The 24,133-nt window shown below is 37.5% G+C and overlaps 1 protein-coding gene across 4 annotated transcripts in view; it reads right to left on the bottom strand.

The window, feature by feature from the left end:
- The window catches only part of DPYD (dihydropyrimidine dehydrogenase), an 861,482-nt gene that overhangs the window by 280,900 nt on the left and 556,449 nt on the right, over positions 1–24,133 (bottom strand). For all 4 annotated transcript variants that reach the window (XM_050807345.1, XM_050807361.1, XM_050807352.1 and 1 more), the window contains one exon: positions 20,962–21,045. In XM_050807345.1, coding sequence (XP_050663302.1) covers positions 20,962–21,045 — 84 coding nt within the window. The remainder of the gene's footprint in view (positions 1–20,961; positions 21,046–24,133) is intronic.

Genomic DNA, 24,133 nt, shown 5'->3' on the forward strand with positions numbered 1-24,133 from the left:
TGCATGAGGCTTGCTACATAATAGTTGCTCAATTAATAACTAGTAAATTAAATGAATCAGTGAATTAATTGAATTCCACTTAGTGGAACTATGCTTTCAGGCTGTACTCATCAGTGGGAAACAATGAAAGAACGAGCAGATAGCTGGATTTACAACAAATAGTGTCAAAAAATTGTCACTTTGGAAAAGACTTGCTCTTGGAGAAAAGATGAAAATGCTGAATTATCTGAAATAGTAAAAAACCAAAAGTACAGATTCTATATGAACTGATCTACAGGGGAGAAATAGCTCTGCACTGTTTTCCAAAAAAAAAAAAAAAAAAAAAAAAAAAAAACAACCAAAACTATTCTGGTTGTTTGATTTTTTTTCCCCTTCCCTACTTTGTGGGATGATGTTTGATTGTTTTTTATTGCCATCAGTATTGGCACTCCTCCGGACATGTGTTTGGGATTCTTGGAACCAAAATGAATAGTACATAGAGTAAAGTGCACCTTTCGTGAAGGGAAAATGACAACTACATCACACCATGTAAAAGACTGCAGACAAAAAGAGAATTTGTTTTTCTGTATTATATGAGACAATAAGGCGGAAAGAGAAAGAAAAGTAAGGCAAACGACGCATGACAGAAAGGAGAACAAGGCTCAGAACACACAAGATCAAGCAAGGGGGGTGGGGGAGCCCATGAAGGCAGAAACAAGGTAACAAAAAGGACAAAACCAGCCGTAGAAAAGAACTGTCAGACACAAAACCCTCAAAACAATAGATACGAAAAAAAGGAATAAGATGACAGGAAAAGAGCAGCATGGAATCTAGTAAGAAAAAGAAACAAAAATTTCAAATAATGGATTTTCTAACACCCCCGCTGTTCCTCCAGTGCATTGTGTCACAGTCTCACAGAGCAGTGCATAATTTATTATGGTCACTCGCTGCCAGGCTGCTATAAAGGGCAATAGCTATATGAAAATACTCCCCACCGCCTGGATGGCTTAATGATCTACCCTTTGTAGAGGGGCAGGGCTGCGGAATGGCAGGCAGGGGCAGGAGGAGCACTTATGGGGCTGGATGGTGCTCTGCATATTTAGTGCTTCCCACCATTTTAAGAAAGGGTGTATTAACTCTCAAGACACCTCGGTGGGGGTTTTTACCCCTCTTAAAGCTTTTCTTAAATAATCACCTTCTGTCCAGAGCAGTTTCTTTTTTTTTTTTTTTTTTGAGACGGAGTCTCACGCTGTTGCCCAGGCTGGAGTGCAGTGGCGCGATCTCGGCTCACTGCAAGCTCCGCCTCCTGGGTTCACGCCATTCTCCTGCCTCAGCCTCCTGAGTAGCTAGGACTACAGGCGCCCGCCACCGCGCCCGGCCAATTTTTTGTATTTTTAGTAGAGACGGGGTTTCACTGTGGTCTCGATCTCCTGACCTTGTGATCCGCCCGCCTCGGCCTCCCAAAGTGCTGGGATTACAGGCTTGAGCCACCGCGCCCGGCCAGAGCAGTTTCTTAATCTGATACTACATATACCCTCCTTTAAGGCAGGGGTCATGTCAAAGTAAACAACCACCAAAAGATGGATTTTAAACATAAAATCTGACTCGGACAATTAACATTAATAACTGGAAAACTGCATTCTGTTTTCATCATGTCTGGACATTTTTCTATGCTAGAGTTTCTCTTTAGAAATGAATTTTGGATGCAGAAAAACTTAAAAGTCTCAAAAAATAGAGGCCATACAAATCATTTTCAGCAATCATTTTCCAGAAACTGGACTTTTCAGTAGTGTTTATATAGAGGAACTTTCATAACGTCCATAAATAGCACTATCTGCAAACAGAAATGCATCATTAAGATATGTATCAATAATTTCTGTGATTGGTAAAGTCAGGGATTACATCTTTAAAATCCTTCTTTGAGAGGCAGTCATGTCTGAGGGTCCGGAGGAAAGGCTCTTGAGCCAGATGGCCAAGATTTGGGTCCAGATGAGGCCAATGACTTGCTGTGTGACCCTACCATGTTACTTACACTTTCTGAGTTCCTTCATCTGTAAAATGGGAACAATAAGAGTAAATATATCAGAGTTGCTGTGAAGATTAAATGAATTAGCCCTTGGGTGACAGCCTGGTAAACAAAAAGCATGGCAGGTGTCAGCTGTTGTACCTGCTCTCAACAAAGCATCACAGGACATTAGGGCACTTGCAATCCAGAACCGTTCGCCGTTTGGTAATAGGCGTAGAGACAGGTGAAAAGTGCATCCCTTAATTCCACAGAAGGCCAGGCTAGGCAGTGTACTTTCTCTCTCTCTCCTCTCATCTTTGGATACAACCCTTGCTTATATAGGATAATAGATGTGTAAAAGGAAGTCACAGCCAGCTGTTTTGACATCTTTCATCCTCCAGACTCCTATAGTAAAATGCAAAATGCAAAAAATGCTCATTCTTAAACAAAATGATTTCTGAATTCCAAAGATAAAATATTTTGAAAAAGATCACAGAAAATTGTTAATAATATGCATATATAAGTAGTATGTAGTTCTGGACAAACCTATTTAGGTTGGAGAAAACAGACATGTGAAGCTTAAAATAGTAGAAGGTGGAAAGATAGCAAAAAATCAGAACAAGTTATGAAGAGTGGTCACAGAAAGAAGAAAATTATTTTGAAATGTAAGTTCTCAATTTAAAAAAAATTAAGAGCTACTTTCCTGGGTCATACTCAAGAACAATCCTGCTCAGGATCTTCTCACTGCCAATGACACGAAAAGACATTTTGTGTCAAAGGTGAATTCAATCAATTATCCACTCATTCATTCATTCATTCATTCATTCAATCATTCATTCATTTGTCCCCAAATTATTTACTGAATACCTGCCATGTTCCAGAATCGCATTAATCCCTGGAGAGTCAATGGGGAACAAGTCACTCTAGCCTCAGTTTCTTTATTTGTCACGTGGAGAATATTCTATCTTTCCCCTCAAAGTTGATAGAGGAATGAATGTGATCCCATGTGTAGAAATAGGCACTATGCCTAAAATACAGTGGGAACTGACTGAATAAAATCAGTTTCTAATCACTATAAAAATCATTTATGAATTTATTATTTTGGGATACATTTACATCATGATAACTACACTTTTTTTGCAATCACGTTAAAATACACTTATTTACTACCTAAAGGGAAACTGTATTTAACTTTATGTATTCTAAATCTGTCATCTCTATAGGAATAATAGATATATGTTTAATAATCAAAATCTTTCATCTTTTTAATTTTTATTTTTTAATTATGATTGAAAAATTGTAGCTGTATATGTTTATGAGTTACCAAGCGATGTTACAATTTATGAATACAACGTATTCATTAAAATTAAATCAAGTTAATTAACATATCCGTCACCTAAAATACTTACTTTTTGTGGTGAGAACACTTGAAATTTACTCTCTTAGCAATTTTGAAATGTACAATAAATGATTATTTACTATCTTCACCATGTTTTACAATATATCTCATAGTAAAAATAACTCTTATTGTTCCTGTCTAATTGAGGCTTCACATCCTTTCACCATCTCCTCTCTATTCTTTGTCCATTTTCTCCCTATTCTTCCTACTCCGAGCCTCTGGTGACCACCATTCTACTTTCTATTTATTTAATTTTAGATTGTTTCATCGTTTTAGAGTCCACATATAAGTGAGAATATGCAATATTTGTCTCTCTAGGCTGGCCTTCCTTCACGTAACATAATGTTCTCTAGTTCCACTCATATTGTTGCTAGTGACACAATTTCTTTCTTTTTTAAGGCTGAATAGTAGTCCATTGTGTATATACACCATATTTGCTTTATCCACTCACCTGTTGATAGATCTTAGGTTGATTGTGTAAGTCGCCTATTGTGAACAGTACTGCAAGGAACATAGATAAGCATGCAGACATTTCTTTGACAAACTGATTTCAAATCTATTGCATAAATGCCCAGAAGCAGGATTGTTGGATTACACAGTAATTCTACTTTTAGTTTTTTGGGGAACTTTTATGGTGTTTCCATAACAAGTATACTAATTTACATTTCCACCAACAGCGTGCCAGGGTTCCCTTTTCTCCGCATCTTCTCCAACACTTACTATCTGCTGTCTTTTTGATAACAGCCATTCTGACAGGTATGAGTGATATCTCACTGTGGTTTTAATTTGCATTTCCCTAGTGATTACCAATGTTGAGCATTTTTTCATATGCCTATTGGTCATTTGTGTTATTTCTTTTAAGAAATGTCTATTCAGTTCCCTTGCTCATTTTTGATTGAAATTATTTGTTTTCTTTCCAAAGAGTTGTGAAATCTCCTTATATGTATTTTATATTTATCCCTTATCAGATTTATGGCCCAAAAATATTTTCTTCCAATCCATGGGTTGCTTCTTCACTCTGTTAATTGTTTCCTTTGCTGTGCAGAAGCTTTTTATTTTGATGTAATCCAATTTGTCATTTTTGGACTTGTTGCTTGTGATTCTGAGGTCAAATCTAAAAAATCATTATCTAGACCAATATTGTGAACTTTTTCTCCTACATTTTCTTCTAGTAGGTTTACAGTTTAAGATCTTACGTTTAAGTCTTTAATCCATTTGATAAGATTTTCATAGATATTTCACTGATTGTGTAGATTGCTTTGGGAGATAATGTGGACATTTTAAGAAACCAATTCTTCTAATCCAGGAACACAAGATATATTTGTTTTTGTATCTTATTTAATTTCTTTCATTAATGTTTTACAATTTTTAGTGCATGGGTAAGTTTCTCACCTCCTTGGTTAAATGGATTCCTTTCGATTTCTTTTTTATATAGTTCATTGTTAATGTACAGAAACATCACTTATTTTTGTTTATTGATTTTGTATGCTGCAACTGTACTGTGGTAATTTATTAGTTCTAACAGTGGTTTTTTTGAGTGGAATCTTTAGAATTTTCTACATATAAGATCATGTTAGTAAACAGCAACAATTTAACTTATTTTCTTATTTGCATGCATTTAATTTCTTTCTCTTGCTTGATTAGTCTGGTAAGGCTCTTGCTTGTTGGTCTGGTAAAGACTTCCAGTACTATCTTTTAAAAATAGATTTAGGGGATACTAATGCAGTTTTGTTACATGGATATATTGCATAATGGTGAAATCCCAGTTTTTTGTATAGCCATCACCCAAATACTGCATATTGTACCCATTAAGTAGTTTCTAATAACTTAACCCTTTTCTACCCTTCCACTCTTCCGAGTCTCCAATGACTATTTTTCCACCGTCTATGTCCACGTGTACAAATTATTTAGCTCCTGCTTATGAGTGAGAATATGTAATATTTGACTTTCTGTTTCTGAGTTATTTCAATTAAGATAATGACCTCTAGGATTCCATTCCAAGATGGCCAAATAGGAACAGCTCCGATCTGCGGCTCCCAGCATGATCAATGCAGAAGACGGGTGATTTCTGCATTTCCAACTGAGGAACTCGGTTCATCTCATTGGTACTGGTTGGACAGTGGATGCAGCCCATGGAGGGCAAGCCGAAGCAGAGCGGGGTGTCACCTCACCCGGGAAGCACAAGGGGTCGGGTGATTTCCCTTTCCTAGCCAAGGGAAGCCGTGAGATATGGCACTGGAAAAACAGGACACTCCCACCCAAATACTGTGCTTTTCCAATGGTATTAACAAATGGCACACCAGGAGATTATATCCTACACCTGGCTCAGTGGATCCCAAGCCCAAGGAGCCTTGTTTACTGCTAGCACAGCAGTCTGAGATCAACCTATGAGGCAGCAGTCCGGCAGATGGAGGGGCATCTGCCATTGCTGAGGCTTGAATAGGTAAACATAGCAGCTGGGGAAGCTCGAACTGGGTGGAGCCCACTACAGCTCAGCAAGGCCGGCTGCCTCTGTAATCTCCACCTCCAGGGGCCAGGCATAGCTGAACAAAAAGCAGCAGAAACTTCTGCAGACTTAAATGTCCCTGTCTGACAGCTCTGAAGAGAATAGTGGTTCTCCCAGCACAGTGTTTAATCTCAGAGAATGGACAGACTGCATCCTCAAGTGGGTCCCTGATGCCTGTGTAGCCTAACTGGAAGACACCTCCCACTAGGGGCTGACAGACACCACATATAGGCAACTGCCCCTCTGGGATGAAGCTTCTAGAGGAAGGATCAGGTAGCAATATTTGCTGTTCTGTAATATTTGCTGTTCTGCAGCCTCTGCTAGTGATACCCAGGCAAACAGGGTCTGGAGTGGACCTCCAGCAAACTCCAACAGATCTGCAGCTGAGGGACCTGACTGTTAGAAGGAAAACTAACAAACAGAAAGGAACAACATCAACTCAACAAAAAGAACATCTACACCAAAACCCCAACATCAAAGACCAAAGGTAGATAAAACCACAAAGATGGGGCGAAATCAGAGCAGAAAAGCTGAAAATTCTAAAAACCAGAGCACCTCTTCTCCTTCAAAGGATCACAGCTCCTCGCCAGCAGTGGAAAAAAGCCAGATGGAGAATGACTTTGACAAGTTGACAGAAGTAGGCTTCAGAAGGTTGGTAATAACAAACTTCTCTGAGCTAAAGGAAGATGTTCGAACCCATCACAAGGATGCTAAAAACCTTGAAAAAAGATTAGATGAATGGCTAACTAGAATAAACAGTGTAGAGAAAAACTTAAATGACCTGATGGAGTTGAAAACCATGACACAAGAACTATATGCCGCATGCACAAGCTTCAATAGCTGATTTGATCAAGTGGAAGAAAGGGTATCAGTGAGTGAAGATCAAATGAATGAAATGAAACGAGAAGTTTAGAGAAAAAAAGTGAAAAGAAATGAATAAAGCCTCCAAGAAATATGGGACTATGTGAAAATACTAAATCTATGTTTGATTGGTGTACCTGAAAGTGACAGGGAGAATGGAACCAAATTGGAAAACACTCTTCAGGATATTTTCTAGGAGAACTTCCCCAACCTAGCAAGGCAGGCCAACGTTCAAATTCAGGAAATACAGAGAACACCACAAAGATGCTCCTCGAGAAGAGCAATCCCAAGACACATAATTGTCAGATTTACCAAGGTTGAAGTGAAGGAAACAAAGTTAAGGGCAGCTAGAGAGAAAGGTCAGGTCACCCACAAAGGGAAGTCCATCAGACTAACAGCAGATCTCTCGGCAGAAACTCTATAAGCCAGAAGAGAGTGGGGGCCAAAATTCGACATTCTTAAAGAAAAGAATTTTAAACCCAGAATTTCATATCCAGCCAAACTAAGCTTTGTAAGTGAAAGAGAAATAAAATCCTTCACAGACAAGCAAATGCTGAGAGATTTTGTCACCACCAGGCCTGTCTTCCAAGAGCTCCTGAAGGAAGCACTAAACATGGAAAGGAACAACTGGTTCCAGCCACTGCAAAAACATGCCAAATTGTAAAGACCATCAATGCTTGGAAGAAACTGCAACTAACGGGCAAAATAACCAGCTAACACCATAACGACAAGATCACATTCACACATAACAATACTAACTTTAAATGTAAATAGGCTAAATGTCCTAATTAAAAGACACAGACTGGCAAACTGAACAAAAATTCAAGACCCATCAGTGTGCTGTATTAAGGAGACCCATCTCATGTGCAAAGAAACACATAGGCTCAAAATAAAGGAATGGAGGAAGATCTACCAAGCAAATTGAAAGCAAAAAAGAAAGCAGGGGTTGCAATCCTAGTCTCTGACAAAACAGACTTTAAATCAACAAAGATCAAAAGAGACAAAAAAGACCATTACATGATGGTAAAGGGATCAATTCAACAAGAAGAGCTAACTATCCTAAATATATATGCACCCAATACAGGAGCACCCAGATTCATAAAGCAAGTCCTTAGAGACCTACAGAGACTTAGACTCCCACACAATAATAATGGGAGATTTTAGCACCCCATTGTCAATATTAGACAGATCAATGAAACAGAAAATTAACAAGGATATCCAGGACTTGAACTCAGCTCTGCACCAAGTAGACCTAATAGAATCTACAGAAATCTCCACCCCAAATCAACAGAATATACATTCTTCTCAGCACCACATCACACTTATTCCAAAACTGACTACACAGTTGGAAGTAAAGCACTCCTCAGCAAATGTACAAGAACAGAAATCGCAACAAACTGTCTCTCAGACCAGAGAGAAATTAAATTAGAACTCAGGATTAAGAAATTCACTCAAAATTGCACAACTACATGGAAACTGAACAACCTGCTCCTGAATGACTACTGGGTACATAATGAAATTAAGGCAGAAATAAAGGTGTTCTTTGAAACCAATGAGAACAAAGACACAACGTACCAGAATGTCTGGGACACATTTAAAGCAGTGTGTAGAGGGAAATTTATAGCACTAAATGCCCACAAGAGAAAGCAGGAAAGATCTAAAATCGACACCCTAACATCACAATTAAAAGAACTAGAGGAATAAGAGCAAACAAATTCAAAAGCCATCAGAAGGCAAGAAATAACTAAGATCAGAGCAGAACTGAAGGAGATATTAGAGACATTAAAAAAACCTTCAAAAAATCAATGAATCCAGGATCTGGGTTTTTGAAAAGATCAACAAAATTGATAGACTGCTAGCAAGACTAACAAAGAAGAAAAGAGAGAAGAATCAAATAGATGCAATAAAAAATGATAAAGGGAATATCACCACCGATCTCAGAGAAATACAAACTGCCATCCGAGAATACTATAAACATCTCTATGCAAATAAACTAGAAAATCTAGAAGAAATGGATAAATTCCTGGACACATACACCCTCCCAAGATTAAACCAGGAAGAAGTTCAATCTCTGAATAGACCAATAACATGCTCTGAAATTCAGGCAATAATTAATAGCCTACTACCAAAAAAAGTCCAGGATCAGATGGCTTCTACGAGAGGTACAAAGAGGAGTGGTACTTCTGAAACAATTCCAATCAATAGAAAATGAGGGAAACCTCCCTAACTCATTTTATGAGGCCAGCATTATCCTGATACCAAAGCCTGGCAGAGACACAACAAAAAAAGAGAATTTTAGACCAATATCCCTGATGAACATCGATGTGAAAATCCTCAATAAAATACTGGCAAAGCAAATCCAGCATCACATCAAAAAGCTTATCCACCACGATCAAGTCAGCTTCATCCCTGGGATGCAAGGCTGGTTCAACATACACAAATCAATAAACATAATCCATCACATAAACAGAACCAATGACAAAAACCACATGATTACCTCAATAGATGCAGAAAAGGCCTTTGACAAAATTCAACAGCCCTTCATGCTAAAAACTCTCAATAAATTCGGTATTGATGGAACGTATCTCAAAATAATAAAAGCTATTTATGATAAACCCACAGCCAATATCATACTGAATGGGCAAAAACCGGAAGCATTTCCTTTGAAAACTGGCACAAGACAGGGATGCCCTCTCTCACCACTCCTATTCAACATAGTGTTGGAAGTTCTGGCCAGGGAAATCAGGCAAAAGAAAGAAATAAATGGTATTCAATTAGGAAAAGAGGAAGTCAAATTGTCCCTGTTTGCAGATGACATGATTGTATATTTAGAAAACCCCATCGTCTCAGCCCAAAATCTCCTTAAGCTGATAAGCAACTTCAGCAAAGTCTCAGGATACAAAATTAATGTGCAAAAATCACAAGCATTCCTATATACCAATAACAGACAGAGAGCCAAATCATGAGTGAACTCCCATTCACAACTGCTACAAAGACAATAAAATACCTAGGAATCCAACTTCCAAGGGATGTGAAGGACCTCTTCAAGGAGAACTACAAACCACTGCTCAACGAAATAAAAGAGGAAACAAACAAATGGAAAAACATTCCATGCTCATGGATAGAAAGAATCAATATTGTGAAAATGGCCATACTGCCCAAGGTTATTTATAGATTCAATGCCATCCCCATCAAGCTACCAATGACTTTCTTCACAGAATTGGAAAATCTACTTTAAACTTCTTTTGGAACCAAAAAAGAGCCCACATAGCCAAGACAATCCTAAGCAAAAAGAACAAAGCTGGAGGCATCATGCTACCTGACTTCAAACTATATTCCAAGGCTACAGTAACCAAAACAGCATGATACTGGTACCATAAAAGATATATAAATGGTGCTGGGAAAACTGGCTAGCCATATGTGGAAAGCTAAAACTGTATCCCTTCCTTACACCTTATACAAAAATTAATTCAAGATGGATTAAAGATGTAAATGTTAGATCTAAAATCATAAAAACCCTAGAAGAAAACCTATACAATACCATTCAGGACATAGGGATAGTCAAGGACTTCATGACTAAAACACCAAAAGCAATGGCAACAAAAGGCAAAATAGACAAATGGGAACTAATTAAACTAAAGAGCTTCTGCACAGCAAAAGAAACAGGCAGTCTACAGAATGGGAGAAAATTTTTGCAATCTACCCACCTGACAAAGGGTTAATTACCAGAATCTACAAAACTTAAACAAATTTACAATATAAAAACAACCACATCAATAAGCTGGCAAAGGATATCAACAGACACTTCTCAAAAGAAGACATTTATGCAGCCACAGACACATGAAAAAATGCTCATCATCACTGGTCATCAGAGAAATGTAAATCAAAACCACAGTGAGATACCATCTCATGCCAGTTAGAATGGCCATCATTAAAAAGTCAGGAAACAACAGATGCTGGAGAGGATGTGGAGGAAAAGGAATGCTTTTACACTGTTGGTGGGAGTGTAAACTAGTTCAATCATTGTGGAAGACAGTGTGGCAATTTGTCAAGAATCTAGAACTAGAAATATCATTTGACCCAGCGATCCCATTACTGGGTATATACCCAAAGGATTATAAATCATGCTGCTATAAAGACACATGCATATGTATGTTTATTGTGGCACTACTCACAATAGCAAAAACTTGGAACCAACCCAAAGGTCCATCAATTATAGACTGGATTAAGAAAATGTGGCACATATACACTGTGGAATACTATGCAGCCATAAAAAATGATGTGTTCATGTCCTTTCAGGGACATGGATGAAGCTGGAAACCATAATACTGAGGAAACTATCACAAGGACAGAAAACCAAACACCGCATGTTCTCACTCATAGGTGGGAAGTGAACAACCAGAATACTTGGACACAGGGCGGGGAACATCACGCCTCGGGGCCTCTTGTGGGGTGGGGGGCAGGAGGAGGGATAGCATTAGAGAAATACCTAATGTAAATGACGAGTTAATGGGTGCAGCACACCAACATGGCACATGTATACCTATGTAACAAACCTGCCCACTGTGCACATGTACCCTAGAACTTAAATTATATATATAAAAAAAGATAATGACCTCTAGTTCCATCCATGTTGCTACAAAACAAATGATTTCATTCTTTTTATGGCTGAGTAGTATTCCACGATATCTTTATCTATATCTATATAGACATTAAAAGAGAAGAGATACTATTATCCCTTCATATATCAATTTCTTCCATGTTACCCAAAACACAATTATAGGAAAAACAGGAGTGGCAAGTCTGCCATGTTGTTTACGGTTTTGGTGTGGTCAAGGAAAGAAAAAAAGTTGCCAAAGGAAAATTGCAACAAAGTTTTCCATTCACTTAATAGAGGGTTAGACATTTCACAAATAAGAGAAGAAAGCTGCATGTTCTTTTCTGATGAATCATGAACACATATTAAGGTTAATGGAATTTGCAACCTATCTATGAGGACTTTCAAATCTGAATAGACCCAGTAGCAACAAACAGGGAGAAACGGGCAAAAACTCAGGCAATCAACCCTAGAAAAAATAAATAACAAATAACATGAAGAAAGAGTCAAAGATGTTTAAGACATCTCAAAGGGAGTAAAATTGTAATTCATGCTTTAAATTGATTTCTCCTTAAAGATAACTTTTTTTGTAGTGTACGTATATTCACTAAGCATAATGATACTTAAAGTGGTTTTTGGTGAGAGAACAAAAACAAAGTTAGCTATAAAACAAAATTGTCAATAAGATCTCTGCGATATAAATAATGTCAAGAGAGACATCATGTTTGTATGAAATCTGTGATTATCAATAAGCATCACCTCATGTTTGTCTGGGGGGTTGTAATAGTTCTCAGAGAATAGGGCTTCCCCAATGATCATGACAAAAGCCACAGAGCCTTCAGTGCTCAGCCAATACTCTTAAGTTGTAAAATGCCATCATTTTAATAAATTTATTTTCCTTGACTTACCTTATCTCCTTCTCTAGTCAGGCAAATCCACGCGCCTCCTTCCTGACAGCTCACCCATCCCAGTTGGAAACCTTAAACTGACTGCACCATAAAAGACTGACTCTACCTCAGCAGGAAGTGTGTACGAATTTCTCTCTGAGGTAGAAGTACCTTAATTTTAAGGTCGTTGTGAAGGTGGTGCCTCTGATGACTTCGTTTAATTTGTCTTATTCCTTATCTTCTCTCTTGCCTTATCTTGAACTCTGTTGCCTTTACTCTCAGCTACTGAGTGCTTACCGGTTTTCTGGTCCAATGTTGCTTTTTAGCCTGATACGCTGCAGTCTCCTTTACTCTGGAGTCTTTTGTGGCTTCTAATACATGACTCAGTCTTGTCCACCAGTTCTTCCAATATTCTAGGCTCGTTGGATCACATAACTAGACCCTCCCTTTTGCTGCCAATATTCATTTCTTTTGACTCTGCCCTGACAATCTCTATTATTATTCTGTGACATTACATTACTTGAACTCTTTATGAAATCATGAACTAAGACCATAGCCTCTCCTCCATCTCACCTCTGTCTCTGTCTCTCTTTATGACATTTTTAGTTCATCCTTATGCTATAGTTAACAAATATGTAGAGAATTCTGCTATATTTCTCAAACTCACTGTGATATGAACAAATATTTGAGGGTGATTTTTTAAAAACTTAAAAAATACTTTTGCTGCTTATTTCTGGAATAAAACAAATGATGAGAACAATAAAAACCAAAATAAGTTAAAAAATACATAGTTAGCTGTTTTTCCTGTAACATTCACCAGGCTGGAGTGCAACTGTGTGATCTCAGTTCACCACAACCTCCGCCTCCCAGGCTCAAGTGATCCTCCCGCCTCAACCCCCCAAGTAGCTGGAACCACAAGTGTACACCACCACATCCAGCTATTTTTTGGGTGTGTGTGTGTTCAGCAGACACAGGGTTTCGCCGTGTTGCCCAGGCTGGTCTCAAACTCCTTAGCTCAAGCAATCTTCCTGCCTCAGCCTCCCAAAGTGCTGGGATACAGGCATGAGCTACCATGCCTGGCCTACGTATAATGTTTTTTTACTGCCACATAATGGTTGGGCTACACAGAAACAACAATATTTCCTGATCTAGAACTGATAATTCAGTTAGATTTAAAGTGTTGCTTTTGACTACAAAAATTATAATTTCTTAAAAGAAGCAAACATTTTTATATCATTACAAACATTAATAGCTATAATTGAAAAATGCATAGAAAACCAGCTGTAGGCAAAATATTGACAGTTATATAAATGTCTCTTACAGATCTCCTGTAGTTTATCTACTTATGTAAGCACCCATGTCTATTCAAATGGCTGAAAATTAAAATCAAATAAAAAGTTGGGCAACATAATATAGTACAAAGCAAATATTTCTTTTTTATTAGAGATAGTTTTTCTCATAAAAAAATCGATAATTTATTTTAAAGAACTTCAAAAATTATAATGCTATGAGGAAAATAAAATAGGATGAATCCACTCTATATGGCTAATATCAGATTTTAGTCACTTTTGCAGAAGCTTATATCACGCAGTCATTTCTCATGTTTCTTCACAGAACAATGTTATTTCATGGTGCAATGATTTTCAAACCTATAAAAGTGATGTCTCAGGGGATCATCCCACTGAGGCCAACCTAGTCTATCCCATACTTATCCAGCCAAATCATAGACCTAGAATTCTAACTCTCTAGCCCAAACCTACATGTGTCCATGCTGATTACGGCATAAACTAAACATCACATTCAGGATAATTCTCCACATACATAGCTCATAGAGGCTGAAGTCACAAGGAATGAGAGGAATCAAGAACCTGCAGAGGATGTCTCAGGAGCACATACCTAAGCAGTATGAAAAAGCGAACGGAACTCAGCAGTGATCCCCATCTTAGATTCCCCATGAGAAGCCAGGGAAGTTACTGTGGCTTCAGTTTGTTGTATTTTACAAGTGCTGGGGCTCCCACATTCTTTTCTCTAACCTTTGGGATTTCTTATACTCCCGAACTCCTGAGTTTCAACTCTGGGAAATATGGAAAATACTATGACTTCTCAGCTGTTTGGCTTTAAAAGAGTGTCTTCATATGGTCCCCTCCACAGACATCTATAGGGGTCTGATCCAAGCAGGGCTGTGGTCATTGCTCCCTGGACACTGCATTGCATATGAGCTAGAGGGTCTGTTAACCCAGCTGCTGAAGGAAGACTTTATTTCCCAGGGGACATTCTAGCACATCTGGGGCACTGTGGTCCTCACACTTGGTTTGGATTCTCTTCCTGATGACAGACGTCTGCTTTCTGGCAAGGGTAAGGGTAATAATCTGCGGTTAATGTCTAATGAAAAAATGTTGGCATGCTGAAACAGAAACAAAGCCTCTCTCTCTTTTTTAAAAAATAAACATACAGTTTTGTGCAAATTAAGTTTGAACACAGAACAGATCATGAAGGAATTATTAAAGTATTGCTCTGGGTGGTATTTGGAGCAATAATCTTTAAAATTCAATTTTAAGGTTTATCACTCTTAAACCTTTTATTCTGGCTTAGCTAAATCATCATGAAAGCAGGACTTCATATGTCTCTCTGATGACAAAACTAATGTTTGGACTGTTTGAGTTGAACATTCTAATATTTAAAAATTCTATGCATAGAACTGAACAATATGATTAAATGCAGGAAGGGGAATGTGAGTTGGCAAGATATAACAGATGATAACAGTGTTATTGCCATCTTTGATCAGGTCCTTACTCTGCCTGTAAAGCTACAGCAGTCTTCTCTCTGATTATACTATCATTTTTGAACTTTCTATCCAAAGAAATCATTACTAAATTAGTGTACACTAAATAGTTGTGCACTTTTTAGCAATTATACCTGCAATGAAGGCATTCAAACCACTGAACAATTGGGATCCATCGAGGGCTAGGGAAATAACATCTTTGTAGCCTCTTGGAACTGCTGGGTAAAGAAATCAAATTCTTTGACAGTGATCCAAACTCTAGGTCACTACAGATTCAGATGTGAGTATGCATTGGGTTTCTACCTTTAAACCCTTTCATATATATTATTCTTCCTTCCTCATGGAAAGTTTGGTTGACTGATAATATACAACCAGCCCATGAATTAGAATGTCATTTGAAATAGAATTAGAGAGGTGATTTCCATTTGGATAATTTCAGCTGAGAAGGTATAAACTCCAAGCAGAAGGAATAATAATTGTATGCAAAAAGTTATAGTAGGGAGTAGCCAGGGTAGTGCACTGACTTTTCCTTGCTTGACCAGAAACTTTGATACACCAAAATTACACAGTTGGGAATACTAGACAGAGCACCAGACAGGGGTCAGTAACAAAGGCACTAAAGCTGTGAGACTTGCTAGTTGGTTATCTTAGGCTAAGGCAGATTAGGCACTTTTCTGGTCCTTCATTCCTATCCTGTATATAAGGGAGATGAATTGGAAAATCTTTAAGGTTCTTCTCAGTCACAAAATTCTGTGCTTTACTACACCCCATCATCAACTCAAGGAAAAGAAGTAGGCAGCTTTAGGTTTTCTGATGGTAGCAAAAAGAAAATCATTCCAAGAGGATTATATGACTTGTATCGAGAAGTCCTGTGGAGCATGCTGCGTCTTGCTCTTCTTTATTGCCACATGGAACATAAAACAGGAAGGCAACACCTCTTACCACATATCTCACTCCACTTACAACTCCTGGGCAACTATTTTTCTTTTGATAGCTGAAGGTAGGTCTAAGAATTAAAGGTACTGCTGGCCAAAGAAGGCAGCCCAAAGACAACAATGTCAGGAACTCAGAGGTTCAGTAAAACTCCTGGGGAAGGTTGGTCTTGATATGTAAAGGTGAATCAGAAAGAAATATACTGGTCAAATTCACGTTTGAGAATGAACACATATTCTTAGTCAAATGTTTGCTACTATTTACATGTACCAGAAACAGTGTCAGAGGAGCCTAATTAAGGTCTACCTTCTTATTGTTGCATGACAATGCAGGCCAGGGAAGACCATATCTTGTCATTATTTTAACAGAAATAATAGGATTTTTTTGCCACCTATTGTTGGCAATAATTTTAAAAACACAACAACACAAAGGCCTACTCGAGGTCTATTCAGTAATAGCCTGAACTGAGTAAGAAGGTTCTGCAGGATGGAAGTAAAAAATCTAATGTAATTTTAGTAGGCTAAAAGAGGGTTAGTACTCAATGTGATAAGAACATGTAGCATGTAGGAAAAGGGGAAGACCTCAAAAAGGTGTCATTTTGGCTGAATTTTATAGAATTGGTTATAATACAATTACATCTATTAAGTAATATGCTGTTACAGAAAATGGATTTATATAAATTGCATGTAGACAACTTTAAATCTGAATGCTAAGACACCACAGAAGCACCTTTAGTCGCAGGAGACAGAACCTAAACAGTGGATTCACGTTTGCTTGTAGTTTCATATATTTAGAGAAATGAAATTGAATTATAAACAAACTTTAGAGCTTATGTAATCCTGCACTTAATTTTCAGTTAATAATACTGATACTTAACATTGATATTGGAATACCTACTTATTAGGAACAACTGCCCTTTATTCAGGCTACTATCAAATCAAAGTGCGGGTCTGGAAGCCACTGACCAGATCTTTGACCTGGGAAACTCGAGGGCCTCTGCTTTGGGAAACATGGAATAAAAACTCATCCGGCTTCAGAGGGTTGTTGGGAGGGAATGGAAGAAGAGTTGTATTTTATTTTTCATGCTGTAATACAACTTTGACTCTTTGGAATGAACACAACCGAAACTGAATGATATTTTCACCTTTGCTTGAGCCTCAGGGTTATTGACACCATTAACTAAAATGGAAGTGCACCCTCTAGTATAAAAGACCAAGGGTTCTATCCTAGCCACTTTAAGTACAAGATGTGTACTTAACCAATCATAGCCTTTTTGAGCAACTGCTGCTTAGATTCTCATTCGTCAAAGTAAAATATACCAAAAAGCGGGGAGCATTAGTTAGGGTAAGCATTAGTAAAAACAAGAATCACAAGTAAAATACTGCCTTAATGCAGGCTAAGGCAATGTTAGTGTTTTTAAAAACAGCAACATATTTTCTTAATCCAGTCTATCATTGATGGGCATTTGGGTTGGTTCCAAGTCTTTGCTATTGTAAATAGTGCTGAAATAAACTTATGTGTGCATGTGTCTTTACAGTAAAATGATTTATAATCCTTTGGGTATATACCCAGTAATGAGATTGTTGGGTCAAATGGTATTTCTGGTTCTAGATCCTTGAGGAATCGCCACACTGTCTTCCACAATATACACCATGGCATACTGTGCAGCCATTAAAAAATCAAGTTTATGTGCTTTGCAGGGACATGGATGAAGCTGGAAGCCATCATTCTCAGCAAACTAACACAGGAACAGAAAACCAAACACCACATGTTCTCACTCAAAAATGGGAGTTGAACAATGAGAACACATGGACACAGGGAGGGAAACATCACACACCGGGGCCTGTTGGGGGGTGGGGGGCCAGCGGGGTGAGAGCATTAGAACAAATACCTAAGGCATGAGGGGCTTAAAACCTAGATGATGGGTTGATAGGAGCAGCAAACCACCATGGCACATGTATACCTATGTAACAAACCTGCACGTTCAGCTCATGTATCCCAGAACTTATTTTTTTTTAAAAAAGAGCAACATAATAGGCGTTTGTTTATTTCTTTAGTTGTTTTTGTTTTAATAATGCTCTTTAAAGGTAGTTTAAAAATAACAGTAGCCTGCTATTTTTAATGTTAACATTATCAGAATATTAAAGTTAAAGGGGATTTCGAGATCATTTAGTTCAAATCCCGTATTTTAGAGATGGATACTTATCCTTCAGGAGAGCAAGTGGCTTGATCAAGGTGACACATGGCTGATGGAATGAACACATGAGACTACTTTTAAACACTCAGCCATGCTGAAGTGTTTTAAGATTTGATATGAAGCTTTGACTTGAAGGAATATACAATGCAATTTCCCAAGGTCAGCTTGAGATTCTGTTTCTATAAATTTCATAAATAAACATGGAACCTATAATGTTGTAGAGTATGGATTATGGCCTTCCCTCTTCAAAAATTTCATGATTTTTAGTCACTTATTTTACATATATAGGTATATATATGAGCCTATATATATGTGTATATATATCAGTGTTAGATCTATATAATGTTGATTACACACAGGCAAATTAGGTGCAAAGGCAGCATTTTTCACTCATTAAATATATGTGAGAAAATATTTGAGATAAAGGAGAACAAAATCAGGTATTTAGAGAGGAATGTGTACTGAACAGGAAGGTGTCTCTGGCAGATAAATATTTTAGCCATGGAACCAATAGCATGTCTAATTCTTGAAGCAAATATTGATTAGGCTCTGACCATGCATGCAGCTCTGTGCTTAGCACATAGTAAGTTTTCAACAGATGAAATGCAAGACCACATAGCAATGGGGAAGAGGGACTAGAATGACTCTTCAGTCCCCCACCACTGAGTATAAATTCTCCATCCCACCAATTGGCAAGTGTTCAAGACTTTGGAACTTAGGGAGGTAAAAGGAGAAGCAATGGGAACAGGAGGCAGAGAAGGGGTAAAAGGAACTAGAGGAAAAGGCGAATAAGCCCGAGTGTGTTAGTGCTCACTTCGGGAAGTCAGAGGCACAGGAAAGCATTTTTTTAAAAATGCACTAATATTCTAAGTTCTCTTTATTTAAAATATGGAACATTCATGTGTCCTCAGGCAGAGAAATCATTTAAAATATGTTGGAACAAAAATGATTAAATTAGCTTTATTCTTCAATTCTATAATGTACAAGAGAATATCATTCAAAAGACAATTTCTAAACTTGGCTGATAGGAAGAATTGGTTTCAGTTTTAGAGATTATAACTAATAAGTGAAATGGAAACGTTCCTAAATTTTCTTCAGCCAAGATATCATGGTTTTTGGAACATGTGTTTTCCAAGAGTTTTCAGAAAGCTTAATGATATCTCTGACTGCAAAGTTTTCGCATTTGGCATTCTCATTCAGCCAAAGGCTGTGCGAAACTTTATGTGGCTAAATAACTCTCTAGAAAGGATACACCTAAGACACTTAAAGGCTGAGTAAATTCAGATGTGCTCATACAGCAAAAGTCTACTCCAAAAAATAAACTCAGGTGGGACTAGGGTAACATTTTCAAAATAATGGTCATATTTGTGGCAAGAGAGAAATATTGAATTGCATCCTCCCCTAACAAAGCAATCAATAGATTTAAAACCTCCATAGCTGTTTCTATCCATGTAACTAAAAAATATTTCAGTTCTGAGATTCAGAGACTGTGAAACGAGTGGAGGGACAATCTTGACTTGAGATGGGAAAAGAATACTAACTCAGCCCCCATTCCAGGTGTCCTTTAAGGAATCCTTCTCATTGTAATCACATTACCCATCTTAACATGCTAATATCTAACCATGTGACTCATAAAAGTCATGATTCGATGTCATGATATTTTCCCCATACTGGGTAGTTCTGAGTCTTGGTTCTGTTACCATATATCATAGTTACTGATCTTCTGGGCAACCTGTTGTGAGCGGAACAGAGAATATACTTGAAAAATATTTGACTAGACCCTCCTTTCCTGTTGTTACGTAACAATGGTTTCTCCTTAAGTCACAAATCTATTCTGCATGTTAAATATTTACGAAGTACTTTAAAATTCTTCCTGACTGCTAATACAAAGATAGCAATCTATGTTCATTTGAATAAGCAGAAATGTTTGTCCTCCCAAATTAAGGGCCTCTGAGTTTAATTCAAATCAATTTGATGACTAGAGAGAGAAAAAAAAAAAAAAAAAAAAAGCTGGGCATCTACTAAGTACAAGGCCCTGTGCCAGACATGGAGATAAAAGTAAACTTTCCAAGACTAGACAATCTGTCAGAAATTACTACATTTCATACTATTTAATTCACACCATTTCCTTTTGGGCTTGAAAGCTAAATTATGAGATGCAAAATACTCACCTTTTTAGCATTAAGTTTTTACAGTGCTCCTTAACATCCAACATTGTAACTAGTTACATAAAGATGCAGTGTTTTCTATATATTAACATATTATTTCACATTGTGTTCATTAGGCTTTTGAAAGTATTTTAGTATGAAGGTTCCATTTATTGTATCCAAAATAAAAATAGCATCAAAGTCTTTTTGCAACTCCCCAAACACAGTTAGTGAATAATGATCATATGCTAAAAAATGTAAAATGCAATTTGTGCTGTGCCCCATTTACTACAAAATCACTACGAACAATGCATTTTGTACAGTATATTGCTCCAGGGAAACTGGATCAGCATCAGGAATGAATAAAGAACACTGCATTTGAAATCAGCTAATTCTGCTTCAGAGCTTTTAAAAACTATTTGTTATGATATTACTTCCTGTCAAGCACATAATGTGATATTTTCCTCAATAAAACTAAACAGTTGCTATAATTTCAGCTTCCCTCATTTTCCACTTTTTAAGCACTAAATATTTAAACAATGCAGACCTGGAAGTCTCTAGCCAGTCATCTGATCCATGCATCTCCTTGCCTAAGGTATAGTAACTATCCATACAGGGGCCTATTATGTCACACTGACATACTTAGTGGCAGCTGTCAAGGTCCTTACCTGCCCACAGGCCAAGCCCATTCCTCTTTCTCCCATGCCATGTGGACACGATAAATTTAACTCCAGGGCATCTGCTCCAGAATCCTTTAAACAAGAAAGGAAAATGAAAGAAAAGGCAAAGCTTTATTTATATACCAATAAGCTTTCACCATTGATAACAAAAGTCACATTTGTCAAGTGTTAACTATTCTGTTTTCTGTATCACAGCTATCTTGTGAGGTATATTCTAACTCTCTCAAATTAAGGTCTATGTAACAACCACCACCACAACAACAATCACACACCAAATATTTACCGAGTGCTTATAAGGGGCCACTCACTGCTCTATATGCTTTATGTTTGTTACCTCTAATTCTCATAATCTTTGTATTATTATGATACCAATTTTACAGGCAACTGAACTGAAGCATAGGGAGGTTAAATGACAAGCTTGGTTATTAGGTGACACAGTAGAGACTGTAACTCAGATCTGTTTGATATCACATTTATTCTTTCCTAAACAGCTTCTATTTTTATGGACACAAATCTTACTAATTTTGAATAATTGACGCTCAGAGTAGGCACACAAAGAAAAATGTAGTGGGCTAGCTAGAATGAATAAACAAAATGTAAAATGTTTTTAACTGAAAATCAACATTATCATATTTTAAAATAGTTTATCTAAGAAATAGGAAGTATTGATAGTTTTGTCTTAGTAGTAATAGGAATCCTTCTTGTTTAAATCATTAATTCCTTAGTATACAAATAGATCTTATATAAATGAACAACATAATTCATTCTAAGTATTCTTAGAATATTTTGAGAATCTTAGAATGTGTGGGAAGTCTTCTGTAAAGAACTTGAAGAATAAACAAAACACTTTTAAAAGTTATTACAGGCTGGGCATGGTGGTTCACGCCTGTAATCCCCAGCACTTTGGGAGGCCGAGGCAGGCGGATCATGAGGTCAGGAGATCGAGACCATCCTGGCTAATATGGTGAAACCCCGTCTCTACTAAAAATACAAAAATTAGCTGGGTGTGGTGGCGGGCACCTGTAGTCCCAGCTACTCGGGAGGCTGAGGCAGGAGAATGGCGTGAACCCGGGGGGCGGAGCTTGCAGTGAGCCGAGATCGATCGCGCCACTGCACTCCAGCCTGGGGCACAGAGCAAGACTCCGTCTCAAAAAAAAAAAAAAAAAAAAAAATGGTTATTATAGTGGCCAGGTGCAGTAGGTCACATCTGTAATCTTAGCACTTTGGGAAGCCCAGGTGGGAGGACTGCCTGAGCTTAGAATTTTAAGACCAGCGGGGCAACACAGTGAAACCCCATCTCTACCAAAATACAAAAGATTAGCTGGCTGTGGCTGTCTGCCTGTAATCCCAGCTACTCGGGAGGTTGAGGCAGGAGAATCGCTTGAACCTGGGAGGCAGAGGTAGCAGTGAGCTGAGATCAGGCACTGCACTCCAGCCTGGGCAATGGAGCAAGACTCCATTTCCCAAAAAAAAAAAAAAAAAAAAAAAAAAACTAGCTGATTCAAATTTTATATTCTTTTAGCTAACTTCTATAATTTTTCCAGTGCCATGGTTTATTTTTCAGTAAGGCCAACTAGAAGCTTGAACTGGTTACAACAGTATTTTAACAGGTTTATCACATGCAAAGGCTTAAAAAATAGTTCACTACTTTCTGCGTACACTAGACCTTTCTTTAGGGCAACAGTTGTTTCTTCTTTCTCTTTCCTTCCTAACTGTTTAAGATTTTAACCTATTTTTTCCTGCTCTATGAATGTTAAGTAGGACCTCAACAAACTTAGGAACTCCAGCTAGTCATTTCTCAGTTTATTTTCTTGCCTATCTTTATTCATTAGTGAGTCTGCTTTTTCTTCTGCACATTTGTTAAAGTCCATTTGATCATTGAGCCTGTTTCTTAACATGGTTTCATTATGGTTTTGCTTTCCTAATCCGATTTTAAAAGGCTTCATGTTATTTGAGAATTGCTGAAAACCATGCTACTCTTTCCTTGATGGTTTGGTAGTGAGCATGGATGAGCACAGCCTGCTGAACCCTAAGTTCAAATCTTATGCCTGTAGCTAAGGAATTGGGGATGATGTGTACAAGTCAGTCAACCTTCTTTGTCTCCAGCTGCTCAAGTGTCAACTGTGGATAATATGACCTGTCTCAAAACCATGCCATGCAGTAATTACCAGCTTAGCAAAAAGACTGTATAGTGCAAATATATGCATATAACATGTTTCTTATTATTTCCTGGTTACTTCAAATATTTCCTTTAGACTTCTCTATTTAACCGAAATGCAGCAATTAATAGCAAATCAATTCAACATCATTTTGGATTAAATAAGGCTTTGCAAGGTAATTGTATACATATTTATATTATGCATATTGCATTTCAAACTTACACCTAGCTACCATATTACATAATAATAGCTAACATTAATGCAGCATTTACAACATGCCAGACACTTTACTATGTCCTTTGTATGTTTTATCTTACTTTATCCTCACAGCAACTCTAAGAGGTAGGATATATCATTATTTCTACTTTATAATTGATAAAAGTAAGACTTAAAGAGTTCAAGTGATTTATCCAACATCCCACAGCTTATAGCTGATAGTAGGGTCTTTAACCCAAGCATTTTGAGTCCAGGACCTGCATTTGTGCCCACTATTATAATTTACTACAAATCACTTATTTTATGGCTGGAGTTGTCATAGCGTGTTACGAAAAACGTAACAGCTCGATATCCTTATAGCTTCCAAGTTTGAAGCAAAAATTAAAACATTTTAAAATCATCTGTCCAATATAAAATTTTTTCAATGACTAATTATTACAATTTCCCCAACATTATACACATATACAAATGCCCACTCACCAAACACACCTGGAAAGGCCTTTGAAATGTGCATCCAAGTGTCAAAAACAGACAATGCTGTTCAAGGTGACACCATGAGAACAGGAACATTCATGTGGCCTCTGCTTGAAAATTCCTGTCTCAGGATGCACACCACCATAAAAGGCAGTTAATTCCATTTCCAAGCAACTCTAACCATTCAAAAAGCCTTAATTGCTGAATTAGCATGAAATGTTAAATTAACTGAAATTGGGCATGCATTCTGATTCTTGTTAGTCACAAGCTTTTTAGTTTAGTCACTTACCCAGAGTTGATTCTACCTCACC

Source organism: Macaca thibetana, chromosome 1 (assembly GCF_024542745.1).
Source record: "Macaca thibetana thibetana isolate TM-01 chromosome 1, ASM2454274v1, whole genome shotgun sequence".
Taxonomy (NCBI): Eukaryota; Metazoa; Chordata; class Mammalia; order Primates; family Cercopithecidae; genus Macaca; species Macaca thibetana.